Source organism: Mchenga conophoros, linkage group LG22, assembly GCF_057382185.1.
Source record: "Mchenga conophoros isolate Kocher_MC1m ecotype Shallow Benthic linkage group LG22, M_conophoros_male_GT1.1, whole genome shotgun sequence".
In the NCBI taxonomy this organism is placed as follows: Eukaryota; Metazoa; Chordata; class Actinopteri; order Cichliformes; family Cichlidae; genus Mchenga; species Mchenga conophoros.
Genome location: NC_140546.1, coordinates 10,875,914 through 10,893,413, shown reverse-complemented (window position 1 = coordinate 10,893,413; position 17,500 = coordinate 10,875,914). Strand labels below are relative to the sequence as shown.

Below are 17,500 nucleotides of genomic sequence, written 5' to 3'. Positions count from 1 at the left end.
TTGCAAGCCTGTTGCTTCTCATTTAGCCGCTGCATTGATATAGTGAAGTTTCAGCTCAGATTCATCACCCTTCAGCAGTGTCTTGATATTGAAACCTTCTCTCCCTGCACCAGACGAACCAGAATGGCCCGTGTGTCTTTGAAAGTGACTTCATCACTAACAGCATACTTCCTCGCTACAATCTCCTTCACCTCTTTCTCTGTTTTCCTGTGTGTTTCCTTTCACATCAATATAATAGCAATTACTGCTGGCATACTAACAGGAGATGACCATGGCCAGGAGAAGCCCGGTGTCTGGTTCATATCAGGGCCGTGGATGAGCAGTGGGTGGAAGAAGACTGTGTCACCCTATTCCATTTCTAGGTGCACCCTGGGATACTGTGGGTCATAGTCTCGGACTCCATGGTACATCTTGTTCACTCAGCCCTCCAACTCAGGATAGTCATGTTCCTGCAGCATGCCATTGTGTGATCATGGCAGGACGACCAGGCAGATATTCTGCCTGTTCACTGTCTCCATAGCTGTCCATACAATCCCATCACATGGTCAAAAGAGGAAGTAATTCAGATCCTGATGAAATGGATGACAGGACGTCTTCTTACTTGCATCAGGAGGTTTGTTGATCAGCGTCGTGTGCATAGCCATGATATTCTGTCCAGTGAAACACTCAATTTACCAGCGATCCCTAAGTACATACCGTAGTTAGGGATTGCTGGTAAAGAACCGTACCGGAAGAGGTCATGATCCTCCTGCAAGTCCTGCAGTTCAGAGACAGCTTTCTGATTTCAAATTCAAATTTTATTTGTCACACACACACAACCATACACAGTATGACATGAAGTGAAATGCTTGTGGCTGTGCAATGCCTGACCATTACATGACAGTGGTTTTACAGTATTTACAATTTATAGGTTATTACAAAATTTACAGATTTAACTTAGAAATTTACAGTAAAAATGTGCAAATAGCAGAAAGATTATAAATTATAGGAAGTGTGCATGAAGGAAAACCAGAGTGCGTGTGGTGAGACCAAAGGAGGCTGAATAATTACGCACACCCCACTTTTCATTTATTAATTTGTAAAAAAATGTTTGGAATCATGTATGATTTTCGTTCCACTTCTCACGTGTGCACCACTTTGTGTTGGTCTTTCACGTGGAATTCCAATAAAATTGATTCCTGTTTGTGGCTGTAATGTGACAAAATGCGGAAAAGTTTAACTTTTGCAAGCCACTGTATACATGCATCGTCTTCCTAATGTAATCCCCCCCCCCCCCGATTGTTTTATAGGTTGACAGGAACTTTCTTTTATCTCCGCTGACAACTTCCCTTAGAAATCGAAACTAAACCGAGCTGCACAAACCAGGAACAAGAGATAGATATGTATGTTGAATATAATTTTTTCTTGTTTGCCTCTAAAACAGTGCTTGTCACTGTACGATCATAAAAGGCCCGTACAAGAGCTGTTACAGGCTTAAAGAGGAGTGACGATCAGCGAGTAGCACTATGGCTTCATGCCGTGAAAAATCGCGTTCGAGTGATCCATTTACTGCGGTGAAGCCAGCCGACGCTTACATATTTTTTGCGCTCTTTTCCGGTAGTTCTTCTCCTTCAGATTCCTCCTTCGACTCGCCTACTCTAAATCTGTGCCGAGTTTCATCTCAAACTATTCTAAGATTTCCGATATCTATTGATTTTTTTCATGTTGTATTTACTTTCGTTTTGTTAAAAAGCACTGGCCTGGTTTCGAGTCTGATCCAGGAGTGTGATCAAGTCCATGTTGAGGATGTGGCGTCTGATGACAATGGACAGGACCTGAGGTGTGTTACACGCCGCCCCGCTAACTAACCCAGACACTACAAAATGCTTTGTGTCGTTCTGAGTAATCACAGGTAGTTTGTCTTTGCTTCAGCAACTACAACTTCATGGCGGATGGATTTAACGGCCCCAGCGGTGGAGCTGCATCAGGAACCACCACAGGAGTTCAGGGAGGGGTGGAGTGGATGCGTAAACCGGCTTTTCTCTACCGCCGGCTAAAAGAGATCTACAATACTTACAAAGGAAATGTCGGGGGTGAGTTTGCAAAGCACCGTCCTGTGAAGGCTTAAGTGACAGCAGCTCAGACGAAGGAAAAATACATTCTCACATTAAAACACCAGACTTTTCTTTCCAGCTTCCAGAAACCAGCAGTGACTGGAACTTAAGCTCTTTGTTTTCCTGCTCTTGTTACACAAATAAATGTTTTAGTACAGCAGCCAAAAACAAACGGCAAAGTGTTGAGGAGGTGAGCTGCACTCAGACTTTGGAGTTTGAGCCACAGTAGGTTGCTTGTCACTGTACGATCATAAAAGGCCCGTACAAGAGCTGTTACAGGCTTAAAGAGGAGTGACGATCAGCGAGTAGCACTATGGCTTCATGCCGTGAAAAATCGCGTTCGAGTGATCCATTTACTGCGGTGAAGCCAGCCGACGCTTACATATTTTTTGCGCTCTTTTCCGGTAGTTCTTCTCCTTCAGATTCCTCCTTCGACTCGCCTACTCTAAATCTGTGCCGAGTTTCATCTCAAACTATTCTAAGATTTCCGATATCTATTGATTTTTTTCATGTTGTATTTACTTTCGTTTTGTTAAAAAGCACTGGCCTGGTTTCGAGTCTGATCTGCGTCCCTTTGCTGCATGCTCCCCCCTCTCTCTCTCTCCACTTAACTGTCGGCCGACATGTTTGTTGCGAATTCCATATCAACTATCAAGGATGATTTTTAATACATTTAACATTCAATTTTTTTTTTTCCTGATTCTACTTTAACAATTTTTAATATGGCGTTATCATGTTCCATTAACTTTGCTGAATTTGAGGATAACTGTTATCTAATTCTTTAAATATAATGAATATTATAATTGTTTAATTTTATTTATCTGAGCGACTTCAGGTGAAATTTTACAGGCATGTAGAGTAGGTGAACAAAACAATCAATCCATTGAGATTTTGACGTCAACTATCAAGGATGATTTTTAATGAATTTTTGATATGCTGTTGTCATGTTGCATTGAGCTTGTTGAATTTAAGCAGAAATGTCCTTTAATCATGCAATAGATTGAGAGAAAACTCTCCTCTCATTATGAGTTGAAAAATGACTCCAAGATTCCTCACTGTGTTTTCAGTACACACAAATAAGCATGTCTGTCAAGGCCAGATTGTGGAGGGGACCAGAGAAAACTCCAGAGTCTTACATTTTTTATTAATTTATTTAATTTTTATTAATTAATTAATTAATTAATTTTTTTTTTTTTTTTTAGCAAAGTCACATACTAATTCAGTATGAATTTTGTTTACCTTTAGCCAGCAGTTTCAGTGTCGCCTGCTCTGGCCCCTGGAATACAAACATTTTTGGTCCCTGATGTCTCTAAATCCACATTTCTAAGAACAGAGTCTCGAGCAAGTAATTTTTCCCCCCTTGATTTTTGCTTTGCAGAATAGGGAAAATTATTTTGTTGGTGGTGCACTGAGACTTCTATTTCAGGCTACAATTCCTTTTTACAGTCACCCTTTGAGCCAGATTTCCCAGCTGCTTGGTCTCAGTGATAACATGATCATACTCTTTTTGCTCCACTCTTCTGATTTGTTTCACTACCCTTTTCTTATGTTGCCACCTGATTTAAGTCAGATGTGTGTGTGTGTGTGTGTGTGTGTCCATATGTGGCATCCGAGCTAGCGGCTAGCCCACACAAACCCACCATCCCCTCTATCGTTCTGGCCAACGTACGCTCGCTAGAAAATAAACTGGACGACATCCGACTGCTACGTTCATCTCAAAGGAATGTAAAGGACTGCTGTGCTTTTGTGTTCACGGAAACATGGCTCAGCGACAGTGTCCCGGACCGCGCCATTCAGCTCGACCAGCTAACATGCTACCGTGCTGACAGAGTCATCGTCGCGGGAGGTAAGACCCGCGGGGGAGGACTTTGTGTTTACATCAATGATGCCTGGTGTCGCGATGCTGTTGCGGTCTGCAAACACTGCTCACCAGTGCTGGAGTTAATGGTTATTAAGTGCCGGCCATTCTATCTACCGAGGGAATATACAGCCATACTCCTGTGCGCTGTGTACATCCCTCCCTCCTCCAATGTCAACAACAGGAATGAGGCACTGAATGAACTGTACCAGCACATCAGTGAGCAGCAGACAGCCCATCCTGATGCTTTTCTCATCCTGGCTGGGGATTTTAATCATGCAGACTTAAAGTGCGTGTTTCCAAAAATACAACAACACATAGACTTTCCAACAAGGGGAAATAACACACTGGACTTTGTTTACACCACCCAGAGAGGAGCTTACAAAGCTTTTCCCCTCCCCCACCTCGGCGCCTCAGACCATATCACTGTCATGCTAATGCCTGCTTACAGACCGCTCGTTAAAGTGACCAAACCGGTTCGTAAGCGGATACAAGTGTGGCCAGAGGGGTCTTCAGAGGCTCTACAGGACTGCTTCAATACTACAGACTGGAACATGTTTAAGCAGGCTGCCACCTATAACAACACCACTGACCTCCAGGAGTACGCAGAGACTGTTACTGCCTACATCAACAAGTGTATTGAGGATGTAACAGTCACGAAAACCATAACTGTCCGGGCCAATCAAAAACCATGGATGACAGGAGAGGTCTACAGGCTGCTGAAAGCTCGGAATGTTGCCTTCAGAGTTGGAGACGAGGCAAGCCTGAGGACAGCTAGGGCCAACCTTTCCCGTGGCATCAGAGAGGCTAAGAGACAGTACTCCAGGAAAATATCTCATCACTTCAAAGACAGCAGAGACTCACGGAGCCTGTGGCGGGGCATTCAGACCATCACAGATTACAAGCCCCCACCACAGACCTGTGATAGCACTATCCCCCTGCTGAACGAGCTGAACACTTTCTTTGCTCGCTTTGAAGTCCAAAACAGCACCACTGCACAGAAGACCCCACCCCCTCCTGGTGACCAGGTGATGACTCTGTCACCGGACAGCGTGAGGAGATCCCTCAGCAGGATCAATGCACGTAAAGCTCCGGGTCCTGACAACATTCCTGGTCGTGTACTGAGAGACTGTGCAGTGGAACTCACTGATGTCTTCACAGACATCTTCAACATATCACTCATCCAGGCTGTCGTCCCCACATGTTTTAAAGCCACCACAATCATTCCGGTTCCAAAAAAGTCATCTCCCTCCTGCTTTAATGACTACCGTCCTGTTGCACTTACTCCCATCCTGATGAAGTGCTTCGAACGACTAGTCATGCAACACATCAAGACTGTCCTGCCCCCCTCCCTGGATCCCTTCCAGTTTGCCTATCGGCCCAACCGCTCAACCGATGATGCCATCTCCACTGCACTCCACTCGGCACTCACACACCTGGACAAAAATGACTCATATGTTCGAATGCTGTTCATAGATTTCAGTTCAGCATTCAACACCATAATCCCCCAACAGGTCACTCAAAAACTGGTCCAGCTGGGGCTCAACACCTCACTGTGCAACTGGCTGTTGGATTTCCTCACCGGAAGACCTCAAGCAGTACGGGTTGGCAGTAATACATCCAGCACCATCATTTTAAACACGGGGGCCCCGCAGGGATGTGTGCTGAGCCCCCTCCTCTTCACTCTGCTGACCCATGACTGCACTCCATCATACAGCTCCAACCTCTTCATCAAGTTTGCGGACGACACAACGGTGGTGGGTCTCATTAGCAACAGGGATGAGACCGACTACAGAAGTGAGGTGAGACGCCTGGCCACGTGGTGTGCTGACAACAATCTCTCTCTGAATGTGGAGAAGACGAAGGAGATTGTTGTGGACTTCAGGAGAATGCACACCCAACATGCTCCTCTGACCATTGACGGAGCGTCTGTGGAGAGAGTGAGCAGCACCAAGTTCTTGGGTGTGCACATCACAGAGGATCTCTCCTGGACGTACAACACCACAGCACTGGCCAAGAAATCACAGCAGCGTCTCTTCTTTCTCCGCAAACTAAGAAGAGCAGGAGCACCAGCCCCCATCATGTACACTTTCTACAGAGGCACCATCGAGAGCATCCTGTCGAGCTGCATCACTGTGTGGTTTGGAGCCTGCAATGCGTCCTGTCATAGAACCCTCCAACGCATAGTGAGAGCTGCAGAGAGGATCATTGGTGTCTCTCTCCCCTCCCTCCAGGACATTTACAGCACCCGTCTCACTAAAAAAGCCCTTTGCATAGCGGCTGATCCCACGCACCCAATGCAAAGCTTCTTCAAGCTGCTGCCGTCGGGGAGGAGACTGCGGAGTCTCCAGGCCAGGACCAGCAGGCTGAAGGACAGCTTCATCCATCAGGCTGTCAGGAAGCTTAACTCCCTCCCGATTCTGCCCCCTCTCCCCTCTCTCCTCCACGGTCTCACTGAACTCTGTCACACACACACAAACACACACACTCTCTGACTCACTCACTGGCCTGCACCAGTTACCAGTCACTTTGTGGATCATTGGACTGCCATTACCTCATAAGACTTTGTTGTTATACTTTCTCTTACCGTACACTACTAAATCTCCATTTGCACTATTTGCCTATTTGCACTACTCTGCCTGGTTTACACTCAATGTCACTTACCCATTATATTGTATATTATATAGCTTTCTTGTTATATGTAAAATTGTATTTATTTAAATTTTTACTTTTTAATTATTTTACTTGCATTTTTTAATCACTTTTATATTTAAATATATTTAAATGTTCATTTGCTATTTATCTAGGGATTGAAGAGTAACGCAATTTCTATTCTCCGTATGTCCTGTACATGTGGCAGAATCGACAAATAAAGTTGACTTTGACTTTGACTTTGACTTTGATATTATTATAAATTAAATATAATACTACTACTACTAGCAGTAGTAATAATAATAATATTAAAATAATAATTTGATACTCGTTATCTGAAATCTGTTTCTTCCTACATCAAAGTTAATGAGGACAAAGAATCATACATTCAGTGTAGTTCTTCAATTTGTTGTTGCACATGTGGTGACTGCATAGTTCTGGGGAAAAAATTAACGTTTTTTGCACTTATTTTCATTTCAATGCTGACTCAAAAGTTTGGTCATTCAACTTATTGAGTTACAGTTAAGTTGGTAAACTCTAACTCTAACTTACAGATGAGAACATTAAGAATAATTATAATTCTAAAGATAAAAGAAAATACAGTTGGGTCCATAAATATTTGGACAGAGACAACTGTTTTCTAATTTCAGTTCTGTACATTACCACAATGAATTTGAAAGAAACAACTCAGTTGATGTGCAGACTTCCAGCTTTAATTTAGTGGGTTGTATGTAAAGATTACATAAAAATGTGAGGACCTAAAGTGTTTTTAACACAATCCCTTCATTTTGGGGTAATTGGACAAATTAAATAACTGAAAATTAAATGTTCATTTATAACACTTGGTTGAAAACTTTGCTGACAATGACAGCCTGAAGTCTTGAATTCATGGACATGACCAAATGCTAGGTTTTCCATTCTTTAAACATGGGAACAAAGCTGGAGTACTGGTATTTATAAAACACTTATTGTTTTATTGAGAACTCAAAGTGCTTTACACTTCATGGAGTGGTAACCCATTTAAACAGCACTTCATTTTATTCCATGCATTATTGTCACTTACAGATTACTACATCAGGACCAATTTGGGGTTTATCATCAGTGGCGGAGCGGGGGGGTGGCTTACTGGGCTTAAGCCCGGGTTGTTTTTTCAGAAGCCCGGGGTCTTTTGGAGTGTAATTTGTTTCATAGTTAGATGCCTGACTGACAACTGTATGAAACAAAAACTACACACAATATTCGAAGCACATAGTGCACACTGTGGGAATTTACGCACAGTCGTAAATTCCCACACTGGAGAATTTAGTCCATATTCACATGAAACCTTTGCAGAGTTGCTGCAGATTTGTCATTGCAAATGAGATGATAACCATCATGTCCCAAAGAGGCTCTGCTGCATTGAGATCTGGCAATTGTGGAGGCCATTTGAACACAGTGAACATATTCAAGAAATAAGTTTGATTTGAGTTCTGGCTGATTGGAGCTGGCTCGGACCTAGCTTAGAAGAACAAAGAAAGCAGTTACAGCTGTTCAAACTAGTTCAAACCCCCCACTATGCTGGCCGACATGATTGACGATGGGTAAGCCGTGAGTACTCAGACTATGTTTATTGAACGACATATGGGAAGATCTTGAAGAAGCTCACGGCTTTGCAACGGGAAATAGATAGACCTGGTGACCAGTGATGGACATTGGTGCAGTTGTTCACATTAATCCAAACAATGATCTCCCTCAGTCATGTGGCTCCGGAACAGCAAATTCTTGTCCCTGATAACGGGACTGTTTTGTTTCTCTGACCCTATCCTTCAAGGACAGCTTTGTTGGCTGAAGGACTGTTGAGTTGAGTTATGAGACTCGTCAGACCAGCCAATAATTTTCTTCTATTGGTCAGTGGCCTCAATTGGGCCTGCCTTCCTGTGTGGAAATTCAAGTGTGCCAGGGCTCACAGGTGATTGGCTGGCCCAACTGCATGCAGATCGGTGTGTGCCATTCCACACACCATTGGCTGCTGCAGGATCCTCGGGCGCAGCGGACCAATGACGCGGCTGCCTGCGTTTGCCTGCGAGTACAAAAGGCTGAGGATTATTCACTTGTGGGGGACTCTTTGATTTGAACAGACTGTGTAGGCTGTGCCTCTGCCTTTGAGCCTCTTTTTTTGAGTTGCTGCCCTTATGGTTAGTTTTCTTTTGTTATTTGAATGTATGAGAGTTGTTTTTTTGTTGCTTAAATTGCCTTGTGAGTCGTTTCACTGAGGGTTTTCAGTTGTGATAGTAAACCTTGTGGGGTTTTTTAAAATTTGACCCTCCTGTCTCTGGGCTTATTTATGTTACCTCCCCTGTCACCTAGCAGAGCCAGGGCGTAACATAGTAAGCCTATATTGTGCACGCACAGATGATTTTTTGCATACATTTATTGGAACAAGTAGTTATTTTATTTACTGTTGCGTTCCTATGAGCTTGATGCAATCTAGTCATTCTTGTCTGTCTTCTAGCATTAACAAAGCATTTTCTCAGAGAGAGCTGCTATTCACTTGAAATTTTCTATCCGGTAACCACTCTGTGGTTATTGATGGCTATTTTGGAAAATCCCCCCCAAAATCCTGAAGCTTGGTTTGAATTAGGACAGGTTGGCTTGACCATTATCTGTAGTTGTGCACACATACAGCTCTCCAGCATCAAAAATTTACTTTCACATCTGTTTTGACCTCTTAAGCTGCTCTTATATTATATCACAAAAATATTTGCATATTTGTGAAAATACCGCTATTAATTTGACATAAACAATAATGGTCATAGATTAACATCTGAATTTCACAGTAAAGGTTCAGGCATTGCAGAAAGTGACCAGATGTTTTGCAGAAACCTAAATAGGTCTAATGATGCCCAGTTTCTTCCACAGAGCAGGCTGTTACATTCAGTCTTTCACTTTTATACATGCCTGCAGTATCACACAGCAGCAGAAGTAATAAGCACTAAATTTAATTTTAGGAGGATGTGGGCATTTACATCTATGGCACAGCAGCAGTTACTATTTAAACAATGGTTCAGTTTCGATTTGATGCACTGATGATTTTCATTTTATCATACTATTGATTTAATCCAGCCATGTCTCACTTACTGGTTCATTTTTTATGTTGCAGGCATCTCAGATGAGAACATGAGTGGAAACACAGAGAAGGTGGGAGAGCCCAAATATTTGTCACAAGAGCTTAAAGAATATTTAAGAATAGTCTCATTCTTTGACACTGTCATTTCTGAATGCATGATGTGTGTTATTTGCTTATTTATTACAGCCAGAGAAGGAAGAAGACAGCCAGAACAAGTCATGTCAAATAGAAACCGAGACATTGCTTAACAGACTTCATCTTCAAGGCAAAATTCAACAAAAGTTGTCACCAGCAGATTTTCTTCAAATACGTCCACCTGTGAAACAGATCGACCATGTAGAATCTGACAAAGATCTAGCTCACACTTTCCTCCATAGGCTGATAATGTTGGACTACAGGGCCAGATATATTTCTGTAAGATCAAGCTATAAGACCAAGGTGTCGTTCAAAGCCTCGTCCAGTGACTGGGATGTTTTTGTGAGCAGCAGTGTGGACACACATAAGAAAGAGCAGACTTCTGTGCATCCAATGGACATTCAGATGGCAGTATTTCACTGCTCAGACAGCTTCCTGAAACAGATGATGATTACAAAGCTCTCTCAGTGTCAGTATGCCTTACCTTTGCTTGTTCCTGACCCAGTCACAAAGGAGATTCAGTTTCCTCTGTGGACTTTCAGAGAAATAACAAAAACCTGGAAGGTAACTCAAATCAAAGATGACTCAACGATCGTCACCATGAAGAGTGTTCCAGTCTACAAAGCTGAAACAACCTTGGTGTCATTTTTCCGCCTGGGTTCTTTGTCAGTGTCTAAATCTCAGCTGATGAACACTTTGATCAACAACCGTCATGACACCTTCTTCCACAGAAACTGCCCAGGAAGCACCAAGTCTCGCTATCTGATGGATGGTGTGGCAGAGATTGCCTGGTACTGCCCTGCTGGAAAACCCAATGATGCCTTCAATGACTGCATTGCCTTTTGTAATCTCCATGGTGATGCTCTATTGACTGAAAAACAGCGTGACATACTGATTGAAAAATCCTCCATCAATATTTTTCTCGTGGCATCTCTGCAAAGCAATGAAGAAATTCAATCACTCATATCTTGTGTTTTTAAGTCTCATAAGCCTCTCATTTGTCTCACTGTTGATGGCAGCTGTGATGCTGTGGAGACAAAAAAGGGAAAGTATATAATGGGCCTCAAAGACAGAAACCACTCAGATGTATCTGAACACTTGAAAAGGATCATCAGAGAAGTTTTGTCTTCTGTTGATGGTCCCATCTTGAAACCATCCTTCCAGCTTGAAACCATGGCTGAGCTCTCTGGAATCAGAGTGGATGAAACTGACCCAGCCTGTCAAAGAGGGAAATTTGCTGCTATGGAAATAATCAATCTGCTTAAAAAGGATAACATGGATGTCTCAAAGATCAAAGATGAATTTCTCACTTGTCAAGGCCAACTGTGGCATCAGTGGAGCAAAATACACCGAGAACTGTTTCATCTCGGAGGAGACATTGAAATGGAGAAAAGTGACAAGGAAGATAAACTGATGGAAATACGTCAGAAACAATGTGCTGCTTCCTGCAGTAAACTGGTGGAGTTGTTCACTGGAAGTCTCTCATCATTGCCAGAAACAGAGGGAGAGTATTTCCTAAAATGGATTCAGATCTTCATAGATGCCCTCTCCACAGATGATGTTTCTTCAATTCTCAAAAGCTATGATGAAAAGTGGTCTGAGGTCTTGGCTTTGAAGAAAAAACAGGACAAATCAAATGGGTTATCAAGGAAACAAACTGAACTCGAAAACATATCAAAGAAACTTCAGTCTGCAACTTTTGGTTTGGAGCACATCTTCAGAGAAATGGGACAGATCTATGAAGCCCATAAAACAACACAAAGAGAGAACAGACACTCTGACTGGTCTAAATACCCTGAGCTGGCTGCACAGCTGATGATATCAGGACACTCGATGGAGCTGATGGATGGTGATGCAGGTCATGTGCCTCTAACATGGATCTCCAGTCTTTTAGAAGAAGTCATCAACAAACTGGGGGATCAGAGAGTTTTTGTGTTGTCAGTTTTGGGCCTACAAAGCAGTGGAAAATCAACAATGCTGAACACCATGTTTGGGCTGCAGTTTGCAGTGAGTGCTGGCAGGTGCACCAAAGGTGCCTTCATGCAGCTGCTCAAAGTATCAGAGGAGATGAAGAAAGACTGGAAGTTTGACTATGTTCTAGTGGTGGACACTGAAGGACTGCGTGCTCTTGAAGTAGAAGGTAACAATCTTCATCATGACAATGAACTGGCAACACTTGTTGTTGGTCTTGGAAACCTGACACTGATCAACATCTTTGGAGAGAATCCATCTGAGATGCAGGACATTCTGCAGATTGTTGTTCAGGCTTTCATGAGGATGAAGGAAGTTAAACTTTCTCCCAGTTGTGTGTTTGTTCACCAGAATGTCACAGATGTTGCAGCAGCAGAGAAAAACATGGATGGAAAGAGACGTCTGCAGGAAAAACTGGACCAGATGGCCAAACTAGCAGCCAAAGAGGAAGTTTGTGATGCAGAGTGCTTCAGTGATGTCATTGAATTTGATGTTCAGAAAGATGTGAAATACTGTGCCCAGCTGTGGGAGGGCAGTCCACCCATGGCTCCTCCAAATCCACATTACAGTGAGAGCATCCAGGAAGTGAAGAACACCATCCTCTCTAAAGCTTCAAAGTCTGCTGGGATGACTCTCTCACAGTTCAAAACAAACATCCAGGACCTGTGGACTGCACTGCTGAATGAAAGTTTTGTTTTCAGTTTTAAAAACACACATGAAATTGCAGTGTACAGAAAACTGGAAGTCCAGTATGGGAACTGGACCTGGACCCTGAGGGAAAACATGTTGACCATTGAAAGCCAACTTCATAACAGAATTGAAAATGGAAAACTTCATGAGGTTGAACAATCTCATCTTTTTCAAGAAACAAGTAAAACATATGAAGAAGTCAGAAAAGAAATGATAAAGTACTTTGAGGATGACAGAGAGAAAGAGATCTTGGCTCAGTGGAAAGGACGGTTTGAAATCAAAATTAAAGAATTTCGTGATGAACATGCAAACAGAGTAAAAATAAAACTGGATGGCATTATCCAGCAGAAGAAAGGTCGTAAAATGATGGATGATAAGAAATCAGAGTTTGAGAACAAACTGCTACAGAAGAGCAAAGAGCTCGCTCAGCAGCTGAAGGATAAGGCCAAACATGAAAAGGAGCTTGAGAGACAGTTCAGCTCTGTTTGGAGCGGCTGGGTTACTGAATTAACAGCAGATACAAAACCTGTTGAAGAAATTAACTTGAAAAAAGATCAGTTAATTATCCTTCAAGAACTTGGTTTTGAGCCAGCTCTTATAAATGAATGTAAAACAAGTGGCAGATACAAGAAAATATCAGACGTTGGTGATTATTCAGTTTATGTGATGACAAGTAGTAATCAGGTGATTAGTTTTTTTCAAAAACGTACTTCAAGACGCCCTTTCTCCCATGAAGAACAACAACAGATCAGATCGTTCATTGACGCAGCTGAAAAAGAGTCGCTTGATGCAATCAGAAGCAAACCTGTAGTTACAAGAGGCTACTCAACAACTTATTTGCGTGAAGTGGCCAATCACGTAACAGTAGAATTGCAGAAATTTCTGTCAGAGAAGAAATATACTTTGAGGAAGGAGTTTAGTGTTGATCTCTTACTGTTTGTGTTCCACAGAGCAAAGAGTTGGCTTCTAGAGTCCCTGGAAAAATTTGTAAAGAACAATGATGCCAAGGCTTACTTAGAAAGTAAAAAAACACAATATTATACCGTTTTTAGAAGCTTTTGTAAAGAAAACTCATCTGCTGTTGTGCTTGGAGAACTAATCTGTGAGAAGCTGAAAGCTTCCACTATTGAGGCTGTCTGTAACAAGACTGCCATTGATGTCGCTGGAAGGATGAGGTGTAATTTCCCAGCATTCAGTGGGAATAGACTGAACTTGGAGAAACATGTGTTGAGGTCACTCGCTAAGGAAGAAAAGTTTGATGATTTCATCACCTACATCACAAATCCAAGGAGACAAACAGAAGCTTTCATTAAAGCAGAAGTTGAGAAGTACATATTCAGAGATGACAAAGATGAAGCTGTGGAAATACTCAAGAAAAATGTTGATGACATCGAAACAACTGTGAGTCAGGCTTTATTTACTGCAACACAAAAGGTCCAAAATCAGAGAGGAGACACAGATATGTGGCTGAAGGAATTTTCTAATGTCCTAAAGGATGAGCTGACATTTGACAACATTTGTTCTGAAAACTTCAGAGACATAAAACATTTTCACTTTCTCAAGGAAGAGATAGAAAAAGGATTTACATCCATCACTGAGCAGATGAGCAGCCTCTCCCTGGATAAGCTGAAGGAATCCAGGCAGAAGCCTGAAGAAATCCTCATCGATCAGCTTTGTAACTGCTGCTGGGTAAACTGTCCATTCTGTGCAGCTGTTTGTATCAACACCATGAAAGATCACAGTCCTGATGACCACAGGACTCCTTTTCATCGACCTAATGGGATAAAAGGATGGCACTATAGACATACAGTAGAGTTCAGCGTCACCTTCTGCACAACAAATGTTGCAAGTGAAGGAAATTTTTACCCTAGCTTTGACTCAGAGAAATACATTCCCTACAAACAGTACAAAACTGCTGGTCCGCCGTATGATACCTGGAGCATCACCGCTGATGGGTCTAAACTGGCATATTGGAAATGGTTTGTTTGTCAATTTCAAAAGCAACTGGAAAATCACTATGGGTTCATGTTCCAGGGCAGAGGAGCTATTCCAGAGCAATGGAAAGACATATCTAAAGAAGAAGCCATTAAAAGTCTGGATGAAATGTTTTAATGAGCCAAAGAAACTGTAAATCTGCTGAAAATGTTGATACTTGTTTTCACCTAATAACTCGTGAATCCAGCTGTGACGGTCTGATTTTGTCTGAGTGAGAAAAAGGAAATTCTTGTGTTCTGGGGGCCTCTGGATGTCTGGAGTTTTGATCTCCTCCATACCCGCTTCACACCCTGGAGGACGGGGCTGTGGCCCCCCCACACTCCCTAGCAGATCATTACATGGAGAAACCTTTGGAATGCAAGCATGCTGATCCACACAGGTATGCACACATGGGTATTCACAGACGCGGACTAAAGCTTTCTTGGCTGCTGCCTCAAAGCACACTGTGCGCTGTCTATCTTGCGTGCTGCACAATATCGTTTATTACTTAGTAAATACTGATATCTATGACTAGCTAGTTTATTGTGATGGTGCTTTGTTTTCTCTATTATTATGTTGCTCTTTGTTGTTTGCTGTCTCCTCTGTTTGTTTGTTTGTTTGTTTGTTTGTTTTTTCTCCATACAGGTGACCCAGGAGGTTTTTTTTTTTTTGTCTCTCTTCCCCCCCCTTCTCACCGTCTCTTCTCCCCTTGGGTTTTCTTTCTTTCTCTCCCCCTCTCTCTCTCATTCATTCCCCCTGTCCTATTTATTAAAAAAAAAAAAAAAAAAAAAATGACAAAGGATGAACTGAAGCTCTGCCATCACGTAATGTCGCATACTGCTGTTTCTGATGTCATTTAAAAAAAGAAAAAAAAAAAAAGAAAAAAAAAAGAAAAAGGAAATTCTATAAATTAAACATGAAGATGTTATGAGTGACTGTAAGTGAATTCACAAAAAATAGCAAGTGAAAAACAAAAGTCACATTCTCAATGTTTCGTCCATCTAGGCTTTCAGAGTGTTTTCCAGAAAAATACACTTTTAACCTAATTTTGTTAATTAGCATATTATTTACCTGTTTATAACAAAGATTTTTTTGTTTATCAAATAGTCAAAAAATGTAAGGAAACTAAATCTAAAAACTGCTGTCAAACACATGTTAACACTCTTTGATCATTAAGTTCAAACATTGCATCTGAAACCACAACAAAAACATAATTTTTAGTAATTGAGTTGTGAAATTTTCAGTTTGATTTTAGATTCAATGTTTAAGTTAAAGTTTATTCTCACAGATATATGATTTGAGATCTGTTTGACTGTCTTATGCTAATTTCATCTAAACCTGTTATATCCACACTGAATTTTGTTTAAGTCGACTTTTATTTCATCTCAGCTCTTTTTTTGTCTCAGCACTGGAATGATTTTTTTATTCTTTGTTAGCGTTTGCAAATGTTTAGCATATTTAGTCAAGTGAAAAAAGACATCTGGCAACAGTTTGAACACCTTTTTGCTTTCTATGTCTTAAATAATAAAATAGTTTATTGATAGGTTTGTAGCTTGAACCTATTCGCTGGAACGTTGAAGACAATATAATTACACAGCAAGCAAGACACGAAGTAGGCAAAGTTCTTCTTGTTACTCATGCATGAGGGAGACCTGCCTGGAGGAGCCAAGTGTCGTTCCACCACTTGACCTCCGTCAGACTCTCAGCCAGGTTCCCCATAGCACTCCTTTTATTGTGGTTACATGAATATGCACAGGGTCATTAACGTATAACACCTTACATAGGTATACATGTGAACAAAGAATACTGTGTGTGTGTGTGTGTGTGTGTGTGTGTGTGTGTGTGTGTGTGTGTGTGTGTGTGTGTGTGTGTGTGTGTGTGTGTGTGTGTGTGTGTGTGTGTGTGTGTGTGTGTGTGTGTGTAACAATTGCAATCAATTGAACAATTATTACTTTTTTATTCAACCACAATGTGATAAATTTCTTAAATGAAAAAAAAAATGTTTTTCTCAAATCTACAATAATTAGTTGTGCATTCTTGACATTTTTTTGTGTTGGAACATTACAGAAATACAGAACTATTCACAACATTTAATGTTGTCAGTTTGTCATTCATTTCCCACCATATGTTACAACTATGTACATTTTAGTTGTATTGAAATATTTAACAGATTCACAAGACAGAGACCAAACTCTGCAGACATGTTGGTGTCTGACTGTCCCATTTATAGTTGTAACATGCATTAAACCTTGCCCATTATCTTCAAGTATTTCTCATTTAACTGTAACCATCCTGCTGCATACTCCTCTACAAGTCGAGGTAAGAAATATGAGAAGTAAAACCCTCTCAAGCGCTTTACTTGTTCCTTTACAAATGCTTCATCATATTTGATGAAAGATTTTTTAGTTTTGTGATTATGTTTAATTGTAGCTTCATTTAAATGAAGAAGAGCTTGTGAATTGGAAACCACAGGAAAAGGGAGTGAAAACAGATGTGCAGAAGAATGCGGTGACATACGATACTACCTCCTGTGTTAACAGACAAGATAAAGGTCTCTCCTTTTAAGGAGATATTATCAGTTCCATACATGCCACTCCTACTGCTGTGAAAACTTACTTGAAGTATAAATAAAGAATGTGCTGGGAGCGCTGCGCGGTTTCTCTGTCACTTCTGCTCTGCACACATTATGTGCAGAGCGGATTGGACCGTGGCCGCCCATGTACATGTAAAACGATATCTGAGTTTGTGTTTCTTTGCCTTCTAGCAATTTTCTCCTCACATTTTCACAGTGTAAATGAAACATGCTCAGTAGGTGTCCAGATCACAAGTGTGGCAGTCTTGAGCCCTGTGCAAAACATTGTAAGTTGCACTTGCATGTAATAGCCTCTGCTGCCAGTTTGATATCGCTGCATTTCTGGGTAAGATGCTCCGTGAGTGAAGGATAAGTCGGCACAGGACATTTTATTTCTAGAAGCACATCTGAGTCAATGACCCCGTCAGGACTCGCAGAGAGCCATGGCT

General features: G+C 41.6%; 1 protein-coding gene and 1 pseudogene across 3 annotated transcripts; one reads left to right on the top strand and one right to left on the bottom strand.

Annotated features, from left to right (window-relative positions):
- Positions 1–71: 71 nt before the first annotated feature.
- LOC146548864 (phytanoyl-CoA dioxygenase, peroxisomal pseudogene) lies at positions 72–1,246 on the bottom strand (annotated as a pseudogene).
- An 80-nt stretch (positions 1,247–1,326) lies between these two features.
- Positions 1,327–17,190, top strand: LOC146548863 (interferon-induced very large GTPase 1-like). Of its 3 annotated transcripts, none has more exons than XM_085262274.1 (5): positions 1,327–1,382; positions 1,733–1,819; positions 1,912–2,072; positions 9,743–9,780; positions 9,896–17,190. In XM_085262274.1, the coding sequence occupies exons 3-5, from the start codon at positions 1,925–1,927 to the stop codon at positions 14,615–14,617; spliced, it is 4,908 nt and encodes a 1,635-aa protein (XP_085118400.1). In that variant the 5' UTR covers positions 1,327–1,382; positions 1,733–1,819; positions 1,912–1,924; the 3' UTR covers positions 14,618–17,190. The 3 variants fall into 3 exon arrangements, with proteins under 3 accessions (XP_085118400.1, XP_085118402.1, XP_085118399.1); XM_085262276.1 differs by having other exon boundaries at positions 1,340–1,596; XM_085262273.1 differs by having other exon boundaries at positions 1,340–1,819.
- The last annotated feature ends 310 nt before the right edge of the window (positions 17,191–17,500 follow it).